This window comes from Ylistrum balloti, unplaced genomic scaffold (assembly GCF_031769215.1).
Source record: "Ylistrum balloti isolate Yb309-2 unplaced genomic scaffold, AGI_CSIRO_Ybal_v1 Utg369580, whole genome shotgun sequence".
Classification (NCBI taxonomy): domain Eukaryota; kingdom Metazoa; phylum Mollusca; class Bivalvia; order Pectinida; family Pectinidae; genus Ylistrum; species Ylistrum balloti.
The window spans coordinates 88600-112518 of NW_026781871.1; the positions used below are offsets into that span (position 1 = coordinate 88600).

The 23919-nt window shown below is 34.3% G+C and overlaps 1 protein-coding gene across 4 annotated transcripts in view; it reads right to left on the reverse strand.

The window, feature by feature from the left end:
* Positions 1 to 22646, reverse strand: part of LOC132543320 (uncharacterized) — a 36643-nt gene extending 13997 nt beyond the window's left edge. For 2 of the 4 annotated variants that reach the window (XM_060206819.1, XM_060206812.1), the window contains exons 1-7: positions 22568 to 22646; positions 18260 to 18559; positions 16846 to 16940; positions 15442 to 15586; positions 14728 to 14754; positions 13447 to 13473; positions 6556 to 6669 (exon numbers count right to left, since the gene is read on the reverse strand). In XM_060206819.1, coding sequence (XP_060062802.1) covers positions 6556 to 6669; positions 13447 to 13473; positions 14728 to 14754; positions 15442 to 15586; positions 16846 to 16940; positions 18260 to 18559; positions 22568 to 22631 — 772 coding nt within the window. In that variant the 5' untranslated portion in view covers positions 22632 to 22646. The remainder of the gene's footprint in view (positions 1 to 6555; positions 6670 to 13446; positions 13474 to 14727; positions 14755 to 15441; positions 15587 to 16845; positions 16941 to 18259; positions 18560 to 22567) is intronic. The other 2 variants (XM_060206827.1, XM_060206834.1) reach the window with 2 other exon arrangements.
* Positions 22647 to 23919: the final 1273 nt, after the last annotated feature.

Consider the following 23919-nt stretch of genomic DNA (forward strand, 5'->3'; position numbering starts at 1 on the left):
CATGGCCACTATATAGTATGTGGCAGTCATGGCCACTATATAGTATGTGGCAGTCATGGCCACTATATAGTATGTGGCAGTCAAGACCACTATATAGTATGAGGCAGTCACGACCACTATATAGTATGTGGCAGTCACGGCCACTATATAGTATGTGGCAGTCACGGCCACTATATAGTATGTGTGGTAGTCACGGCTACTATACAGTATGTGGTAGTCACGGCCACTATACAGTATGTGGCAGTCACGCCCACTATACAGTATATGGTAGTCACGGCCACTATATAGTATATGGTAGTCACAGCCACTATATATATTGTATGGTAGTTAGTAGTTACAAATTATATATGGCCATGATGCAAAAGGCTACCTGTAAATTTATCTACCCAGTGATACCATTGATTACTGTGTCAACCTGTAAATATATGTTGTGCTCATAAAAGCTTTCAAAAATGTACAAATAGGATATCTCAGTAGTATTAACCGAAGAAAGGTATTGTATATCCCTGTTGTGAAGCATATAAATATTATAAATACTCCACTTGTATTTGTAGATCTTTTTAAAACAATTTTGTATGAGAATAGTTTTGTATGAATTTGATTCACGACAGGAAAATCAGACACAGACTTTAAACATAGTGACTACCATGATGACCTTGATGGAGGTATGCATCTTAAAACAGGCAGATGCTGGAGTGAAGAGAAAAAAATAATGAAATGAGGCTGGTCTGGTATTATCTGGTCTCTTTTCACATCCCTTTGAGAAATCCTAATCCCTGCCATCTTCAAATGTTCTGGCACCATGCAAATGCCTAGGTAGGTATTGGTAGGTGCAGTCCTGCAAACAACATGCACGAAAGTAAGAGTATAGTCTTAATCAACATTGTCCATGCTTTTTACTTATTTAACACATATCAAAGCAGAAATCTGACAAGAAAGTAGAATGTGTTTTCTTTGTTCAAAAAAAAGAGAAAAGAAAAAATAGACAGATCACTAATGCATGCTTAAGTCATTAGGCACATGTAAAGAAACAAACATCATACTTTTTTAAAGTCACACTTTCAGGTAAAATGCAGATATAAAAATGCCGTCGAGCCATGCCAAATAACAAATACTTAATCACTGTATGTTTGTACCTTTAATCAGAAATTAATTGACTGAAGGACTGAGTATTTGGTAAGGCAATCTGTACGATCCGACACCTTTATATGTCAACCTTAACTTCTCATTCTTTTGCGAATCAAAATCTATTTGATTGAATTACACTCTATTTTGAAACTGATATATACAATTCTATTAAGATGAACTATTTAGTGGCATTGTGGAAAATACATGCAAAAAATATGTAAGGAGTGATCTTTTTTCAATTTAATTGTCTTTTTAACTTACTTTTGTCTTGATCAATTTTTGTTGGGGTTTCCTTGTACTAAAACATGTTGAGTGAGAAGTGGAAAGGTGTCAGTTAAGAGAACAAGAGGCCTGCATCGCTTACCTGGCTAATTTAGCTGTTCAGCCATTTGATAAAGAATTTCAAATATGACAAACAACTTCTGATATAACTTCCCTATTGGGTTTCACTCCTGTGGTCAAACAGTGAACAGATTCACTATTCATAAAAATTACTTTTGACCAAATTTGGGCAATATCCAATTATCATTATAGGAGAAGTGAGATTTTACAGAACTTGCAAAATTTCCCCTTTCTGGTCCTATCCTTATGGCCCATGGGCATTGTGAACCAATCCTTACACAAACTATGCTCCCCATCGTCAACGAATACTTCTGACCAAATTTGGGTAATATCTATTTATTCCTAACGGAGAAGTAAGATTTTAAGGAATTTGCTCTATTTTTCCAATTGGGCTCCACCCCTTCCACCCCAGGGAGATGAGACCAATTGTTTGCACAAAATTAATTCCCCTTCATCTAACAATGGTTCAGATAAAATTTGGGCAGAACCCACTCATTCCTATAGGAGAAGGATTTAAAAAAAAAAAATGCTATATTACCGTTATTTGGCCCTACCCCTCAAGCCCCAGGAGGCCCCCAAGACCCATCGTTCATACAAAATTGATTCCACTTCACCTAACAATGCTTCCGACCAAATTTTGGTGAAATCCAATCATTCAACATGGAGGAGTAGGATTTTAAAGAATTTGCTCTATTTCCTCTATTGGGATCACCTCTAAGCCCCTAGCTGGTTGAGACCTACCATTTATACAAAACAGATTCCCCTTGACCCAACAACGTGTTACACTTAATTTGGGCAAAATCCAATCATTTCAACAAGAGGAGAAGGATTTTAAAATTTCCCCTTTTGGACCCCACACAATTTTTTCTTTAGCAAATAAGAATTTCATTCAGTAATAAGTTATCGCTTTATTTGAATATTAATTTCTATCAAACTGATATCCTAGTAATAACACTGTTACATAAAAAGCTCCATAAAACATGTTAAGGTCTCTAAGCATACTCTGCTGAATTTATGAAAATACATTGTTTTCAGAAAGTTTACAAATATGGAATAATTCTGTCGCCTTGTACAAAAGCTTTTTGACTTGATTATTCTAAAACTAAATATTGATTTACAATAAGGCTCTCTCCATCAAGACAATAGTTAAAGAGACAAACATTTTTTATATGTGATAGGATGCTTCTGCGGATGAAAAATACTACTTCCCACTACCCTTCTGGAAAAGTGCAGCCAGGCCCTTGTGGGTGACTAAGTGTCTAAAGGCATTCTACATTTCAAGATCTTGTTTGGACCTTTCCTTGGAGGTCAATTGAGAAAATGATATGCCAAAACCTTATTTATTTTCTTTCATCTAACTTAGCAATATATGAACTTTAATATAAAACTCAACACAACTACAGTGGGTGTGCATCAATAACAACCAAAAATATCAAAGTAAACTTCAGCTAATAATGTTATGGGTTTCCAATCTAAAAAAAAATTGCCTAGGTTTACCTCCCTTAGGAATACATGTAATAACATGTTGTCTTTGAGTTACTGAAAGTCAACTTTTTTTTTATATCCACAGCTTATAGAGCTAACAATGAGAACCCCCAGCTGCTTCCAAAACACTTAATTTAATCAGTATAACCATCTGTACCGGGACTTTCATTATTCTTTATGGTTTTTTTTCCGGATTTTAGCTGCCTCATCTAATGTTATAATCCTCAATACTAATTTTGGGACTTCAAAAGTGTCTAAAAATTCTGTGAAGTCAATATCTCATAACTGTCATCATATAATTTTTCATAGTAAAAATGAACCTCTTCTAGAATATCATCCTGCTGTGTTATTACATTATTCTCCTTTTCTATCTTGGGAATTATTTTGGAAATAAAGTTTCTATTTTCTAAATTAAAAAAGTATTTGGTTGATTTTCTCCTTCTTCTTGCCATCTTTCTCTTAATCTTATTATACTATCTTTAATTTTATTAACTCTAAATTTTCCTAATTCTTTTTTCTTTATTTCTAATTCTTCACTATCTACCTGCTCTAGTTCTTCCATGCATCATATCGTTTTCTTCAGCATATCTTCACTTCTATTTTGTATTTTTTCTATAGGATGAATAAGTTATGGTTCTTCCCCTAATTTCCATCAGTAATGTTTCAATAAACAGCTGATCATCAATAACAAACCCAATATCTGTGTAAGAAATACTATCTATTGTGTTTCTATTATAAACAGCTGATCATCAATGACAAACCCAATGTCTGTATCAGAAATACTATCTATTGCGTTTTTATTATAAACAGCTGATCATCAAAAACAAACTCAATATCTATGTCAGAAATACTATCTATTGTGTTTCTATTATAAACAGGAAAACAGTGCCAAAATTTTGTATCTAAAATGCCTTATTTAACCAATTTCAGATATTCTTCCTCGTATAATAGAGATGAATTAAATTTCCATAATCCTTTTCCCCGTTTAAAATCGTTAAATTTTAAATGAAGTTTAGGAAGTGAATGATCTGACCTGTACCCTGGTTCTATTACTGAGTTAATAATACCTGATAACAAATTTTCTAATATAAGAAAAAAATCGAATCAGGCCTATTTCTTCAGGTGTACCATCTATTATTGGAGTGCAGTTCCCTATAAATATCAACAAGACAAAGGCTTTTAATGATCTCTAGCTTTCCGATTATTAACATTCTTATAACTTCTGTCATAGTCTAACTCTGGATTTAGGACTAAATTAAAATCTCCACTTATAATAAACTTTTCATTACCCAAGCCATCAACTGTATCAACTAAAATATCATAAAAGGTTGGCGTGTCTGTATTTGGACGATAGAGTGTAACTAATGTAATTTTTGTACCTTTTATTGAAACATCACGAGCCAAAAAGTTTCCTGACAGGTCCTTCTTTTCTTTATTTGCCTTAATTTCACAATTATTATTAATCATAACAGCTTTTAATCTAACTTAGCAATATATAAACTTTAATATAAAACTTAACAACATAAATAACAACCAAAAATATTGAAGGAAACTTCAGTTGTGTCATTATTCATTGGTAATTTCAACTTAGCATCAACAAAGAACATGTCGTAAATGCATAGGTAAAGTTTTCAAAAACTGGTTTTATCTCAAAATGTAGGCCTAATACGCAGAGCAAGAAAATCAGTTTTCAAGATATAACTAATGCTACTGTTTTTCCACAAATGACTATTCAATTTACAAAAATGCTGGTAAAATTAAAACTTTTATCTTAAAAATTAATTCTACCACAAAAAGAATCTGACGTTGAATCGATGAAATAATCAGAACCATCAAAAGCACTACTGCATATGACGATACTGGGTCCCCAACCAGTATCCTGCCACAAAGGAAAGGAGTCCCTTTTGCAGACTGATATTGGTTGGTAATTATATTCAGATGAATTAGCTTCATTTAGTGTTGCACTAATAACTTATTTTGGGTTTATCCTTGATTATACCAGCAGCAAATTATGTTGTTTCTACAAATATGTATCATACACAGTGCACTGAACAACTCAACTGAGAGCCTGGAACGATTCTTTGTTTACATCTATCACACCCTGCCACAATTCTTTGTTTACATCTATACAGCTACCAAACCGGGCACGAATCTTTGTTTACATCTATACAGCTTCCACACCCTGCCACGAGTCTTTGTTTACATCTATACAGCTACCACATCCTGCACCGATTCTTTGTTTACATCTATACAGCTACCACACCCTGGCACGATTCTTTGTTTACATCTACACAGCCACCACGACCTGCCACGATTCTTTGTTTACATCTATACTGATACCACACCTTGAATTTATTGACATTTTTGTGCCATAAGACATAAGAAGCTAACCTATGAATTATCTGGTGTCTAGCTTACTACTTTAAGAAAAACCAACCTATTTGTATCTGGTTTTGAACATGAGGCATTCAATGGAATGTAACAATGAAACATAATTGAAACCTCTGAGAACGTGAAGAAAAGCTTTTACACAATTTGCGAATCAGAGAAAAATGATTATTGCAATTAACAAAACAAGCTCGTTGAGAATGAAGATGGAAATGGGTAGCGTGCATCCTGATCAGCTTTTAAAAAAAAAATCTTTTTTTTGCATTTATTTGGTTTTTTTTTTTGTTGACTTTTTGCTTGGCTTTTCTATGACATGATGAATCAATTGTGTAACATAAAAGTATGGCCATCCATTTTAAACCATTCAAGTACATCTAGCATCATACGTGTGAAATAAAGTCTACTTTCATTTTCTACCCTTCTACTTTTCCAGAGAAAGTCATAATCACATAAGTGTTGCTTAGCAACTTCAAATCATAGGACAAGTCACAATCCTATCTCCTTACCAAACAACAGAGAAAGAGTTTTAGAACTGATGTGAAAAGTAAATATGAGATTGGCAAATTTGAACACTTGTCTTCATTTTGTTGAAAAAGCAGGACTTCAGACTGATGTATATTATAATAGAGTTATGGCCCTTTGTAGTTTTATGACCAGATTTTGATGAAACTTAGTAGTATGCTGTATTATATCAATAATATCTCAGAGGAATTCAGCAATTGGACTTATTTGTTCATTAGTTACAGAATCATTGCTCTTTGCAGGTTTTCTATCATTGGACCTATTGAACAAGACATCCTCATTAAATACGAACAGATTTCAGAAATGTGGAATACGGTCTTGTATCATTAAGAATGCTGATGACTTTGACAATGAGACTAATTTGATTGCAACTCAGACTTATTGCCCTTTACTTTTAAGTTTGGTTTAGATTAGTCAGGTGACTGATCAGTTCAATGGGCCTCCAGTCTTATCTTCTTAAACATGGTGCTCTTGTCACATTTAAAACAATGCTCAATCTGCACACGTCTACATTTTACTTCTTTATGCAAGGGAAGTTTTCACCGACTGCACCTCCTTTTCTAATGGAACTCTCCAATTACAAGGTAATAAAGTAAGATTGTGAAACTTGTTTACTGCCTGACTAATTCCCGTAAACTGCCATGAGAATACGTTTAGTTGATGTTTGTAAGCACAAATAAGATAACTTACCTCTACCGTTGCCCCTTTGTCTCTTGACAAAGAAAACAGTTGTTGCAATTATGGCAACAATAGCAACGAAACTAGAGATAACGATGACTGCAATTATCTCTCCTCGGAGTCCTCCTGCAAAACAATAAAATAAAGTACAAAGCTTGAATTCCTAATCATTCAAGTGATGCTGTTTCTTAGTTTACATTTTAATTGTGTAACAGTTAAGTGGCCTGAGAGCAATTTCTTAACCAGGATGTTTTTTTTCTGTAACTATTTTATCATAATGTAGTAAGATACTCTTCTTTACTCAAAAACATTGGTGTCATCTCAACAACATATCATAGACACTGTCCAAAACAAACACTCTCAATGAGGCAGCACTTGGATGACATTTAAGTGGAAATGGCCAGAAAGAAGATATTGAGCTGAAACCGATTTTCTAATCATAGTAACATTGACTATGACTTTTGACCTCTTGACCTGAACAGTTATCTAAAGTAAACATCTTTTCGGAGGCAGCTATGGATAAAGGCAAACATAATCAAAGTACTGAAAGTACTGGTATGCTAAGACCATTAAAAAATAAATTCTTAGTTATTAGCTTGCTATATAGTGAAACCAACTATTGTAACACAATGACTAAACACAGTGTTTACTTGGGTTGACCGAAACTTTTATTTCATCGTATAGTGGTTTTCCATAGTTAGTACTTCGCGTTAGTATCCATTACAAAAGATAGTTCCTAATCAACATACAGCATCATGTCGTGGCACCAAAACTAAACACCTGGGTAAGGCAGACAAAAATGAAAAACCTGCCCGTCCATATCAAAGAGTTCCATACAAAATTTCATGGGCCAACTTGGCCAGGACCCGCTCCATCGCGGAGCAGGTCCCATACGGGACTCTGCCCGTCTCCACGTCCGACTCCCAACTCTCTCTAGCTACTCGATCCCAGACTCGACTACCTTCTGCCGGCTATTATCTTTGTATACATAATACCCAAATACTTAATTTAAGCCTAGTCCCAATTGGACAACAATAACCTAGCCCCCGGAGCATCTAATTATGAAGTCACGTGCGACTAGGAGTACCCGTTATCAACTTCCCATCTTCGATCTACCTTATACCTTGTTTCTTATCTTGTTTACTTACAAATATGTTCGCCAGCGCGAGGCATACAAAAGAGAGCATCTTTCTGTCCTGATCAATCATACTGGCGATATTCTGCCATGGTGCTTCACCACTTGGGTACACACCCCGCCCGTTATCAGGCGTGCATCACTATCTATCACTCACGGGATTAACTGACTTTTGACCTGATGTACTTTAAACTAAGATGCTGCTCTCTACGATACACACCATTCCAAAATTACCATTAAACCCATTTTTTACTCATTTTGTTACACTATATGCAAGCAGTAAATCATTGCAGCCCATAAAAAATGACCAGCAGATATCAGAAATAACAAGCATAGTAGTATTACTTATGTAATACATGTTCCAAGTAGGCTCCAAGATGCAATGATAGGGAAGTTGTCCATTTCTTTGGATACATTGTAGGGAATGTTGATCTTGGACACCATATTATCACTTTAAAGACTGCGTATCTTATTGGTTTAAGACCATTAGTTAGACCATCATGCAAATAACATGCTACATACAAATTTTGGACAGCTTCATTTTCCAGATTGTTTGTAAAAGGCTGCATAAGAGTGCCAATTTTCTAAAACAAACATGATTTGTCACCATAACTTAAAATAGAAGATGCCTATTCTTCCGGAACACCTGGTCTTATTCTCCTTGTACTTTTTCAGGGAATCTTCAAGTAGATATTGTCTTTGTTTCAATTTTACACTTGTTTTGCTGGTTCTACAATTCTGTTGACATGTTTATATATTCTTTGTTCTCTAAAACTTGTCGCAAGATATTTTATTCCTCTTGTATTATCATTTTTTAACATCCTTACAGCGACAATGAACCTTGAAATTTGCAAGATGTGAATATCTTTTAGGTTGTGAAACTTGATAGAAAAACGAGGGTAATGCAAAGGAAAACACCCCATGCAATTATCCGTTTTTTGACTGTGACCTTGATCTTTGACATCCGACCCTGAATTTCTAAAGAAACCAACTTCTCATAAGGGATACATGTTCCAAATTTGATAAAGGTATACTGTCTTGGTCTCAATGCGTTTACAAGGTAATCATATAGTACATTCAATCCTCAAAATCATTACTATATCCTCTCCACATTACCCAGGGATAACTGAAACTGTAATCCAAAATGATAACTAATACCCCCAACACCCAGAGCCTTAGTTATCTCCCCATGGTGACCTTTTGCACAGAAACATCCTCTGAAACACAGCAGCATGTGCACGTTCCCTAACATTCCTGCGAAGTTTTGTTGAAATTGGCCCACAGGTTTAGAAGTTGACCGACATGCAAAACCTGTCTATATTGACCAGTTGCCATGGCAATCAATATTTCGAGGGAAATGGTGCATGCACATCTACACATTGTCCCGAATATTACTATAAAGTTTCATTAGAGTTGTCCAGACAAGATGTGTCTACAGACAGACAAACAGATGGATGGACAGATAGACAACTTGATTCGATTTACCCACCCTCTTGGTGGTATAAGAATGCACAAGAGTGCTTACAAATTCCATGTGGACAGACATCATGGAATAATAATAATAATGATAATAATAATAATAAAAATATGATAAAGATGCTTATATCTTGTTTTATTCAGTTTTTAGATACAGTATTCTATGCTACTCTAAATCATTCTTATTTTAGTTTCATTTTTATTTTCAACTACATATTTCAGTATTTTAATAGTTTTCAATAGTATTAAACGGGAGGTAAATTTTCGAAAAAGAAAAAAAAGAAAGTAATACAAATGTATATGACACCCACAATGCATCGCGCGGAAAAGAAAGTTAAGCCGCCATATTGGCATCGCCTCGCAAAATTTACCACCATAAAACGTGAGTCTTTGTCATTGTATTTACAAATTTCGATGTCTGATTATCATTAATACACAACACAAAACGTTTTCTTGATGTACAAGTAATGAAGAAAATGTCGATAAGGTTGTTTCATTTAATGACTCGCATCAGCAACTTGTAGGGGCGATAATCCAATGATTACGGTAATGTCCGGCAGATGGAGTAGGAGTAAACTTTCGATTTATGAAACAATGAAAACGAAATACTGATACTCGGGGGCGACAGCAACATGCTGAAGAGCAATGCTCTTAGCATAAAAAGGTACAGACAGATGAACAACAGGAATTGCACACCCTAATGCCTCGGCCCTACCAGCCCCTCCCCCTTAGTGTCCTAGGCTCGGTTATAACCAGAACAAGGACGTTAAGCTCAAAAAAAAAAAAAAAAAAGACAGGAATAGCAACATACTTTCATCCCCTTCTCAAGCACCAGTTTTCTGCATCATGAAATCTGGGATGGAGCAAGTCATAATAGATGTTTTTTGTATCAGAAGATTAAACAGTAAATTTACAGAATCATTTAGAAATAAAGAAATTTCATCTTATGGAAACAACAGCATGCCAAAAGCAAATTTTTCTTTTAGAAGATACAGATAATGTTGCATTTTTACTTAATAGTTAATTTTACGGTGTGATTCTATTTATTTTTCGATTTTTTCCTACTCGTCCGGATTGGAAATTAACAAGTCCAAATTCAGCTATGAAATGGCAACTTAATCAGCCAGGATGTGACATGTGACTTTTTTCTAGTTTTATTTAAAGTTTTAGAGAAAAAACTATGCAGTGATGGCTGCTTTGCGTCAGACATTGTGCGCGACTTAGGTCTAGCTGTTGAGTTTGTTTATATCCTACTGACTAGGTGCTGCTAAATACAGACCGGTACATGTTGGTACTGCCCGAGAGCACCCGACATCAGTATGATAGCGTGAAAATGACTAAGGTAAATGACTGACGTCATGGGAGTTCCGGTGTAATCAAAAGTTAGAGTGCAGACTGGAATATTTTGTTTTTGAAGTACCGTGAACATGTTTCTTTGTTTTAAATTTTCTTTACATTTTTATTGAAATTTAAGTTGTAACATTAATTTCATCGGAAAAAAGTACTCGACTAGCTATTATGCTATTATTTGTGTTTTAACAAATGAAGACTGCACTGGTTTTGGTTTTGAAGTTTTAAGTTTCCATACATGTAAGCAGAGACGTATATATCACGTCTGTGATATATACGTCTCTGATGTAAGTTTTGTAATCACTACTGATTTATTTTTAGTAAAAGAATTTGCTTGTTTAGCTATACTTTAAGGGACTATGATAAAGTTAGAAACTCACCAGATTCCTTTTCATTATAGTCATCATCTGTAATTTTTAACAAATATTTCTGATATAATAGACAGAATGTGGCAGTAATACAAACTACAAATCCTTGATTGTGATATGGTTCAACAGGAAATTATTGTTTAATAGGGGAAAAGTAAGTTACAGAAAAAACTTAAAAGGTAACCATTTTCATCATTGCACCAATATGATATGAATTAAAAAATGTCTCAGCAGTATGTTAATTACCAGTAGTAATTGTTTGGTTAATTTCTTAATATGAAGTGATAAGTGATCTTGACCATGGATCCAAGAAAACAACTTTTTAAATGTATTCTTGATCATTTTGTCATGTTGTTCAAATTAATTTCAAAGGACATGAGTATCAGTGAAACTGGTAAATGCTGCCTGAAAACAACTTTCATTATCCTAACTGAGCAGTCACTGACCCTGTATTTGGTACACAGAAAGGGCAATAACTCTGTAATTGAGGGTTGTGAGCCCTGAATTTGATACACTGCACATTGTCTTAGTATGCCCATTGTATACACCAAATTTCATGATCCTTGTCAGGGGTCTTGAAAAATGTTTTAAACCACTAGGCACAGGGCTTGTGGACTGAAAAATGTACTCGTCCGGATTGGAAATTAACAAGTCCAAATTCAGCTATGAAATGGCAACTTAATCAGCCAGGATGTGACATGTGACTTTTTTCTAGTTTTATTTAAAGTTTTAGTGAAAAAACTATGCAGTGATGGCTGCTTTGCGTCAGACATTGTGCGCGACTTAGGTCTAGATGTTGAGTTTGTTTATATCCTACTGACTAGGTGCTGCTAAATACAGACCGGTACATGTTGGTACTGCCCGAGAGCACCCGACATCAGTATGATAGCGTGAAAATGACTAAGGTAAATGACTGACGTCATGGGAGTTCCGGTGTAATCAAAAGTTAGAGTGCAGACTGGAATATTTTGTTTTTGAAGTACCGTGAACATGTTTCTTTGTTTTAAATTTTCTTTACATTTTTATTGAAATTTAAGTTGTAACATTAATTTCATCGGAAAAAAGTACTCGACTAGCTATTATGCTATTATTTGTGTTTTAACAAATGAAGACTGCACTGGTTTTGGTTTTGAAGTTTTAAGTTTCCATACATGTAAGCAGAGACGTATATATCACGTCTGTGATATATACGTCTCTGATGTAAGTTTTGTAATCACTACTGATTTATTTTTAGTAAAAGAATTTGCTTGTTTAGCTATACTTTAAGGGACTATGATAAAGTTAGAAACTCACCAGATTCCTTTTCATTATAGTCATCATCTGTAATTTTTAACAAATATTTCTGATATAATAGACAGAATGTGGCAGTAATACAAACTACAAATCCTTGATTGTGATATGGTTCAACAGGAAATTATTGTTTGATAGGGGAAAAGTAAGTTACAGAAAAAATTTAAAAGGTAACCATTTTCATCATTGCACCAATATGATATGAATTAAAAAATGTCTCAGCAGTATGTTAATTACCAGTAGTAATTGTTTGGTTAATTTCTTAATATGAAGTGATAAGTGATCTTGACCATGGATCCAAGAAAACAACTTTTTAAATGTATTCTTGATCATTTTGTCATGTTGTTCAAATTAATTTCAAAGGACATGAGTATCAGTGAAACTGGTAAATGCTGCCTGAAAACAACTTTCATTATCCTAACTGAGCAGTCACTGACCCTGTATTTGGTACACAGAAAGGGCAATAACTCTGTAATTGAGGGTTGTGAGCCCTGAATTTGATACACTGCACATTGTCTTAGTATGCCCATTGTATACACCAAATTTCATGATCCTTGTCAGGGGTCTTGAAAAATGTTTTAAACCACTAGGCACAGGGCTTGTGGACTGAAAAATGTACTCGTCCGGATTGGAAATTAACAAGTCCAAATTCAGCTATGAAATGGCAACTTAATCAGCCAGGATGTGACATGTGACTTTTTTCTAGTTTTATTTAAAGTTTTAGTGAAAAAACTATGCAGTGATGGCTGCTTTGCGTCAGACATTGTGCGCGACTTAGGTCTAGCTGTTGAGTTTGTTTATATCCTACTGACTAGGTGCTGCTAAATACAGACCGGTACATGTTGGTACTGCCCGAGAGCACCCGACATCAGTATGATAGCGTGAAAATGACTAAGGTAAATGACTGACGTCATGGGAGTTCCGGTGTAATCAAAAGTTAGAGTGCAGACTGGAATATTTTGTTTTTGAAGTACCGTGAACATGTTTCTTTGTTTTAAATTTTCTTTACATTTTTATTGAAATTTAAGTTGTAACATTAATTTCATCGGAAAAAAGTACTCGACTAGCTATTATGCTATTATTTGTGTTTTAACAAATGAAGACTGCACTGGTTTTGGTTTTGAAGTTTTAAGTTTCCATACATGTAAGCAGAGACGTATATATCACGTCTGTGATATATACGTCTCTGATGTAAGTTTTGTAATCACTACTGATTTATTTTTAGTAAAAGAATTTGCTTGTTTAGCTATACTTTAAGGGACTATGATAAAGTTAGAAACTCACCAGATTCCTTTTCATTATAGTCATCATCTGTAATTTTTAACAAATATTTCTGATATAATAGACAGAATGTGGCAGTAATACAAACTACAAATCCTTGATTGTGATATGGTTCAACAGGAAATTATTGTTTGATAGGGGAAAAGTAAGTTACAGAAAAAATTTAAAAGGTAACCATTTTCATCATTGCACCAATATGATATGAATTAAAAAATGTCTCAGCAGTATGTTAATTACCAGTAGTAATTGTTTGGTTAATTTCTTAATATGAAGTGATAAGTGATCTTGACCATGGATCCAAGAAAACAACTTTTTAAATGTATTCTTGATCATTTTGTCATGTTGTTCAAATTAATTTCAAAGGACATGAGTATCAGTGAAACTGGTAAATGCTGCCTGAAAACAACTTTCATTATCCTAACTGAGCAGTCACTGACCCTGTATTTGGTACACAGAAAGGGCAATAACTCTGTAATTGAGGGTTGTGAGCCCTGAATTTGATACACTGCACATTGTCTTAGTATGCCCATTGTATACACCAAATTTCATGATCCTTGTCAGGGGTCTTGAAAAATGTTTTAAACCACTAGGCACAGGGCTTGTGGACTGAAAAATGTACTCGTCCAGATTGGAAATTAACAAGTCCAAATTCAGCTATGAAATGGCAACTTAATCAGCCAGGATGAGACATGTGACTTTTTTCTAGTTTTATTTAAAGTTTTAGTGAAAAAACTATGCAGTGATGGCTGCTTTGCATCAGACATTGTGCGCGACTTAGGTCTAGCTGTTGAGTTTGTTTATATCCTACTGACTAGGTGCTGCTAAATACAGACCGGTACATGTTGGTACTGCCTGAGAGCACCCGACATCAGTATGATAGCATGAAAATGACTAAGGTAAATGACTGACGTCATGGGAGTTCCGGTGTAATCAAAAGTTAGAGTGCAGACTGGAATATTTTGTTTTTGAAGTACCGTGAACATGTTTCTTTGTTTTAAATTTTCTTTACATTTTTATTGAAATTTAAGTTGTAACATTAATTTCATCGGAAAAAAGTACTCGACTAGCTATTATGCTATTATTTGTGTTTTAACAAATGAAGACTGCACTGGTTTTGGTTTTGAAGTTTTAAGTTTCCATACATGTAAGCAGAGACGTATATATCACGTCTGTGATATATACGTCTCTGATGTAAGTTTTGTAATCACTACTGATTTATTTTTAGTAAAAGAATTTGCTTGTTTAGCTATACTTTAAGGGACTATGATAAAGTTAGAAACTCACCAGATTCCTTTTCATTATAGTCATCATCTGTAATTTTTAACAAATATTTCTGATATAATAGACAGAATGTGGCAGTAATACAAACTACAGATCCTTGATTGTGATATGGTTCAACAGGAAATTATTGTTTGATAGGGGAAAAGTAAGTTACAGAAAAAATTTAAAAGGTAACCATTTTCATTAATGCACTAATATAATATCAATTAAAAAATGTCTCAGCAGTATGTTAATTACCAGTAGTAATTGTTTGGTTAATTTCTAAATATGAAGTGATAAGTGATCTTGACCATGGATCCCAGAAAACAACTTTTTAAATGTAATTTTGATCTTTTTGTCATGACGGATGGACGAACATCGACTGACAAAGATAAATCTGGTTGTCCGAGACAATTTTCACCCGTCCATGACGACCGGACGAGTGCTTTTCCGGACCCCTGCTTGTTAACTTTGGGCAAAGTTATGCCCAGACACCAATGGACATTTAGAATGACGGATGGACGAACAATGCAGAGACTAGCTATTATGCTCCCCCGAAAATTTTCAAGGGCATAAAAGAGACTCACCAGAACCTTCATATGAAATTTACCTCATTAACAAAAAGATCATCCACCTAGTTACTGTGGGCCAAAATAAATTATAAGATACAATGTACCTTAATTTGAGAAAAATTATTGAAGGTGAGGGGCGTAATCTTAATCTTGAGAAATAACTCACCACTTTTGATTGTCAGAACAACAGTCGTTGTATCTGACATCTCCTGACCTTGATTATCAGCAACGCAGGCCACAGCGATAACAGAAGTACTGCAGAATGTAATTGAATCGGTGTCAAATTGCTGCAGGTCACCTCCCTCTGTTACCTGTAAACACACAAAATGACATCTTTCATCATCACAACAAAACAATGATTAAGAGACCTGTTGTGCCTTTAACAGATTAAACCTTGTGTTCTGACAACGATGTAGTAGCCTTTACCTTAACCTCCTAGAAGTTACCTGTCATTTGTTAAATACAACAGAGATCAAAGTAGAAGAATCTAGGCACTCAACCTTTGTTGTATGACCACTTATAATAAAGGGAGAATGAATCAAGCAAAAGTTTTTTAATAAGAATAGTAATGTGTAAATAATATCATACATGTTGGAAGTAATATATAGAATATAACATAATAGTTAAATATAGGAATCTCAACATCCAAGAACATGCAGTCTACCCGTAAGGTGCTGATTTGCAGTTCAAATGATGATGTCATAATTAACAATACTTCATGGTGATAACTGAAAACGCAAGTACATTTACAAAGTGGGCGTAAATATGCCATAAACTCTGTGGACAGATACTTGTTCGTTTATCAAATGTTCAGACTTTTCATCTAGACAGAAAGTGTCATTCAGGTTACTGTTTAACACTGTATTTTCAGTCATAAAATTAAAAAGAGAGTAATGTCTGTTTTCATATGGCTCTTCTTCATTGTCATCAGAGGAGAGGTATAGGTCTTCTTCAAACCAAATAAAAATGAATGTGGGCTTGTTCCCATTTCAGCAGAAAGCTTGCATTAGTGTCATTCAGGAACATTGCCGCCTTCTTAAACCTCAAGAGTGTTGGTTCTCTCATCTTATCATGTTTCTTGATATAAAATATAAGTGAAATATATTATACTTGTTGAAAGCAACAAAATGGCAATTTGCAGCCATCTTTATATCCATTGAAGTTCAAAATGTACGACTTGTGACCTTAAACATTTCATTTGGCAAACTTGTAGGATTTCATTCAAGAAGTCTACCAGCCAAATATCTTCATTTTTGGCCTTTTGGTTATTAAGAAGAAAATTCCTAAAGGAAAAAATTGACACCATATGAGCAACAGATTCTGCACCACAGCATAAACTCATTTGCCCTTAAGGCAGGTGAGCTAAAAATCCAAAATGCTTGCTTTGAGGCAGATGTTTTGAATATTGTACAACTATTTTACAAAAATTGTGGCACAAACCCTTCAGTGATTCTAGGAGAATAGTGTTCACAAAATATATTAATAGACTAATGAACTGTTCACCATCTAATGCAGGCACATATATCTATAAAGGTATATACATTCAATACAATGCTTCTATCAGTCTTACCTCGATCCTATTGAAATCATATCCTGTGGCACAATGTATATCTACACATTTTTTGTCATCCCTAGAAACAACATGTGAGATGTTCAAACATGGATCTGAAACAGAGATTTTAATCATCACTACAACTTCAACCTTACAGTATTCCAGGATCTATAATTTGGAAGTTTTGCACATGGTTCAATTCTAGTCGTAAAGTATAAAGCATAATATTGTGTGATGACGATTACCAAACCAGAGATGTTTATATATACATCACTGACAAGTCTTAAAATGATACTGGGATGAATTATTTCTAAAAAAACTCAACAATGGGATTCCATGTCTCTGTAACTCGACCAATTTTATCATGAAACTTGGTACATAGATGAGTTTTGATCAACAATATATCTTTTCACATTGCTAACTTTTTGAGTACATTTGTATTAAGGCAATAGTGCCATGAGACACTTCACCCTTTCTCATGCTATATGTATTAAACATACATGCATGTACAAAGCTGTCTATCTTGTTAGTGTAAAATCATCCTGACTGTGAAACAGAAACTTTGAGTAAAATTAATCTCTCCATTACTCAACCAGTTTTACAATTATCAACATGACACTTGGTACAAAATGTAGAATAGATGTAATTGATCCCATAATCTTGTGTATTCTGCCGTATTGTCCCGTCTCAGAGAATCAACTTCAAACCAGAGGAATGCTAGTTTGTGATTGACACAAATCTCAAACTGAATAGTTCCAGGAACACTTTGCCTGTCACTTTCATTCAGTTTTTAGTATAATATTTCCTTGTCTCATTGAGACCGTATGAATGCATAACATAGTTTTGAAAGATGGTAGCATTAAACATTAATATTCAAGTCTAGAAGTGTAGAAGAAAAAAGCCAAGGAGTCAGATACAAAGAGAAGCCAAGGAGTCAGAAATTATAAACATTTTAAAACCAGACTTGAATATTAATGTTTAACCGCATTGTAAAGTTTGCAAAATATAATTATGCCCCTTTTATATTATGACGTCATCAACAGATAACATGTTGTGACGCCACACCATTATGTACAGTTACTATGCACCTGAAGATCTATTACAGTGAAAGCGCTAGTGCAAAATGTAATGTCTTTCTTCTTTTGTCAAAAATCATTTTTATTTATAATTTACTCGCATCTCGTCAAATCAAGTTTTTTTCTATATATATATATATGTATATAAATGTGTCATTCTTAGCCAATGAAAATTGCAGTTATATCCCCATGAAACAGCATGATACAAAAAGGGTGATTCAACCTTAAACCATCAACTAAGTTTTCCCTTTTTTGGTTGGTTGGTTATGTAGGTTCTATTTCTCTATGACTCTTCCTGTCAGTATTGCTAGGCATTGCCTTACAACCATGACATAGAGGCTTTTACAGCCATTTACCTTGTACTGTTATGTTGTATATAAAGTTTGGGTCCTGGGACTCATAAAGCCCACTGTCAGCTGCTGTTACATGTGGGATAATTATTCCAATAACACCGACTCTCTCTACTCCACGGCCAACATAGTCACCAACAGGTCTGAAGGCACTCTCAGTTGTTTTCAGGCCAATGTCTTTTCGTTTGCCTCCCACTGGTGTGAAGAGCCAGTTTAATAGAACTTTTTCATTGTAGGATGCACCATCAAAATCCAATCTTAGAGAAGATCCAGTACATACCTTCATCGTTCTATCTGATGGGATATCTGATAAAAAGAAAAAAAACCTTGATTATATCTAAGCTTTCTAAATTGTTTAAACAACACAAAATTGTAGTTTCGAATTCCAGAGGAAACCTTATATTAGTACAACTTATCATTATGAAGAGGACAGTGAAAGAACAATGGAGAAGGTTTTCATTATAAGCACCACAAGCAGACAAACCATCGAAGATTTGTAATAATCTAAGTACTTGACAATTTAACAATTGACAGATAATAGCATGGATACTTTTTAGAATGCAATTAAGAAACATTAAAGAGATAGTTAAGCAAAGTTCATTTTTGAAGGAAGATAATGAAACAAAATTTCTTGTTAAAGAATCCTGAGATTTCCAACTTCAGAATCCAGAGAGACCAAACTTACTCAAAGGAGGGGTAGTTAGTAGTACAGAGTACTTGTGATGATTGATATGTTTTCTTGTGAATGTTATAGCCACTGTTTTACTAAGATTGAAGAGAATTTAAGAAAAAAAAAATAAATAAAAATTTGATGGTCATACTCCTTGAAGAATATCAATTGGTCAGTACATTTTACCTAGAGCAGATGAACGAATGTTAAGCAAGGTTAAAAAAAGGTAATAATTCTTAAAATTTGAGTACCTAGCATCATTAATGCATTGAATATGATTAACATATAAGGAATCAACTTCTAACTCTTTGTGTGTTTGCAATTGTAGAGGCCACATTTTCCGGTTATTTTATTTTTTTTCCTGTGTTATCGATCAAAGTCCATCCTTGAACGCCATATTCTTTTGATGGTTTTGTTTTTGTAGTTCGCAGTGCCTTGATTACATTTTCAGAGTTTTCTAAAGGGTATTTTCATTTTGGACATAACAAATGTCAGAATTTACTGTAAATTGATATTATCAAGGTTGACATTTCTTATCGTATTAAATAAATGGCATAAGTATTGAAAATTGAATTGAAGTATACTTCAAAATTGCACAGGTTGAAAATACCAATAATGGCATGTATGCTTCTTTCTTGTGTAATATCTACATATATGTAAATAAACTTAAAATACCATCACAAAAACATATAACAAGACTTTCTTTTTATTGCTTCATTTCAAAGTTAAAAAAGAGAGACTTTTAAGTACATATGAACTGTATTTTTGAGTGGTCAACAGCTAAATTTAAGCCATTACCTAGAATTCTTCTGTGGATAATGGATTCACATTGGTAACAACATCCTTTGTAGATACTCTCAGTTGATGTTGGTCAGTCAAACTTATCGCTACACCATCTGATAGAGCGATACAAAGGGAGGTAATTCTAGGAAATCTGTTCCATCAGGGATATTATAATGTCGTACAACCTGGTGCTGTCTGGAGTTTAGCCAGATGGCTTATAGGGAAATTGTGTACTATCAAATTATAAAAAAATACAGCAGAAATAGAATCAATTATTGATTTCATTAAGGTAATAAATGTACCGTTGATCTAATATTTATTATCAGACCTAATGTGTATCTTTAGTTAATAAGATTTACGCTGATGTGGCAAGACATTGGACACTATAAGCAGGTGAAGTAGGATTACTTTACAAACAGGAAGATTTCATCACATTAAATTACGCAGTATACATTTGTATGTGTATCTATTTCTATATACATATTATCTATGTACCTATTCCTATGTAAAGTTAGTATGTATTGATTTACGGGTTGTGTTGGTCAGCAATAATTTAGCTAACATTAGCGAAAAATTCATGATTCAAGATACATGGATTAAGTGGGGTTTGATCAACGGTCATTTTTGGCAGTGGGGTTAAATAGACGACAGATATTGAGGTTTGTCGGAGAAGGTCGAGGAGCGCTGGAGAAATGAACACCATCTCTCACAAACTATGACTCTGCTTGTACCTAAATAAACTACATGAAAGAAGAAGCAATGCCTTTGTGCTTATACTCAATCGGACCACAGGAGACAGTAGGGTTCATACCTAGGGCGCTGTCTGATGACTGTAGGGCTCATACCTAGGGCACTGTCTGGAGACAGTAGGGTTCATACCTAGGGTGTGTCTGGGGACTGTAGGATTCATACCTAGGGCACTGTCTAGGGACAGTAGGGCTCATACCTAGGGCGCTGTCTAGGGACAGACGGGTTCATACCTTGGGCACTGTCTGGAGACAGAAGGGCTCATACATAGGGCATTATCTGGAGACAGTAGGGCTCATACCTAGGATGCTGTCTGGAGACAGTAGGGGTCATTTGCTGGAACACTGCCTTCTTGATAGACACAAATATAAATAACAGAATGTATATAAGTTATAGTAGTCTATATTCATTGTTACCCATATCTCATTTAAAAATTCATCCAGAGTGGGCCTAAAAATAAACATATATTATTCACCTCTGTTTATCAAGTTGCTGGCAATTTAAAGGAATAAGTAGACAGTTCTTGTATTTTCTTAATGAATCTTACATCCATCTTTGCTAAATCAAGAACAAAACGGGCTATTATGAACAACAGCTTAAATACCTCATCACAAGGTTTATGAAAACTTGTTCAAAATATTTCTTTGAATGAATATAGTGATATTACATCATTAAAATATGTTTTTACTGTAAATAAATGTTATACTAATAAAATATGGGACTTCTGAAACAAGGGTCATCGCTCCGTACACAATACAACTATATGGATATGAGGTGTAGCTAATGTTTTCTACACTATCATTGATAAAATGGTATGAAATGGGAAAGTTACACACCAATTCTGTTTTATCATTTCATGTTCTTTTTGTTAATCTGACATTTTGATTTGTTTATACTCAAATGATACACAAAGTTGTTTATAGATCCATGATTGTATTATACATATTTATACAAATACATTGCATGCATGTTAGACAGGTGCTCTGCTTTCATTTTTATTGTCCATAGTGTTGCTAATAATTCATTGATGATATAAATATCAGTCCTTTTGAATAAATTTCTAATATATCTATATAGATACATGTAGGTCTAAACTTAATTTATAATTAGTGCTGTCTACTTTATTCATATATTTATATGTGATTTATATTTTCATCATATATATATATTGACAGTGAGTGATATTTGTAATGGGGCATATGATAAAATATTATATTATTATTATTATCATTATATTGAAAATTATATATATGAATACATCTTCTTTGTTTTCCTTCAGAGAATCATTGTGATTCAATATATCAATGCATTGTTCTGGAGAAGTCATTTGTATCAATATAGCCAAACTTTACCCTTTTGGCCCTGACCCTCAGACCCCTCAGGTCAGCCTTAGTGTTTACAAAGAAATAATCCAAAATCAGGAGACAAATACATACTTTTAGAGGCATTCTCTATAGCATCATCAGCAAGTTAAAACTCAGTTATGATGTATGTTTTTTCAGTTATTGTAACAGATGGAATGTTAGTGGACAGCCAATGCTATCATCATACAGTGTAACTGTTAAGTTTTATCTTGATATTTCTGTAGACCAATTTGGGAAAAAAGTAAATACTTAGGGTATAGAAAGGGACATTTAACCAATAATACATGTAAGAAAAGATAGTTAATCATGTAAATCTTGGTCCTTAAAATGAAACTTCAATAACTGAAAAAAAATATTATCTTTGGCATATATATATACATATCCTCAATAGAAGAAAACAAAAATTAATTTAACCAAATCCGGACTTCCGGTTCTAATGTTTGTAACCGACTTCATAATTACGGTACCCCGACTGGCCTAGGGGACCCAGGGCATATAATGTGCTGACTGGCTTCTGTCAGAATTTTCTCGTCGTGTAAACCTCAAACACTGTTGCAGTAGAATGCAGATCTAACCTATTTCAGATTAAAGTCTTATCAACCAGTGAGATTACTAGGATTTAATCAATATTTCTGAGAGCTGCTTATCGCAGATTCATGCAACGATCTGAAAGTTAACCATGAGACGAGTGTGAAAAATTTATGATATATATGCGTAAACATTAATAATACATATAGGTATAATAATTACCTTGGCCGAAAACGATGGCTAAAATAGGGAAAAAAAGGGCACATTGAACTCGCCAGTTCTCCATTGTATCTACTTCCGCAAATGACGCTTCTTGCTATTTATTTACATCGCATTGCGGTCCAAACGGCTTCCTGAGATGTGCCGGTTGGAGTTTATCTCCTCAGGCCGCTACGGTAGCCGGATTGGTCAAACTAGCAATGGGATGAGGAGTTAGTTACAGGAAACACATAAGAATCTCTACATAACTTATGGTCAGGCAGGATATCTCTCCGAAAACATATTTTCTAACATTAAAAAAAAGGCTTGCCAACATAAAAGAAGGCCTCGGTTGCGAACGGAAATTCCGTTCTTAAAATAGCATTATTAGTAAAATTCTGAGAACCAATCGTAAATTTGTGGGAAAAGCGTGCGTTCTATTTTTCAATAGTATGTTACAAAACTAAGACTTTCAATTAATTACTAAAATGAAAAGTCTCTGCAAGCATTTTTAGTTTTTTTTATTGATATCTAAAAAATAAAGAATGTAAACATTGCGGTCTTTGCCGGGCGCGACGATTTACCCAAATATACCCAAATCTTTCACAAAGATACCCAAATCTTACCCAAATATACCCAAATTAAGCCAAATATACCCAAATTAAGCCAAATCTTACCCAAACATACCCCAATATACCCAAATTAAGCCAAATCTTACCCAAACATACCCAAATCTTGCCCAAATATACCCAAATTTAGCCAAATCTTACGCAAATGTACCCAAATTAAGCCAAATCTTACCCAAATATACCCAAATTAAGCCAAATCTTTCCCAAATTAAGCCAAATCTTCCCCAATATACCCAAATCTTACCCAAATAAAGCCAAATCTTACCCAATATACCCAAATCTTACCCAAATAAAGCCAAATCTTACCGAAATATACCCAAATACCAAATATACCCAAATCTGCACCAAATATTATCAAATCTACTGAATACGATTCATCACGGGAGAGAAAACGGCCCGACGATTGACAGGAACGGGCCGTAACGGGTCCTGTATTATCAGGGACTTATATCTGTTATATATACGTTCCTGGTATTATATTTTATTACTAATAAACGATATACACATGATCAAATAGACTATCTTTGTCTTATTTCAGCTTCCTTTTACTAAGGCAATTCATATGAATTCCGTAATGCCATATAGGCTAACGAGCAAACACGGACAAAAATGAAGCGGGAACGTGCAGAAACGGACGCCCCGTTATAAACTGTGAAATACACTTCTACGCTTTGTTATAGAATTACGGTATATATATTGTTGATATATAACATGAAATTATATTGGTTATATGCATCTTTCGTTTTA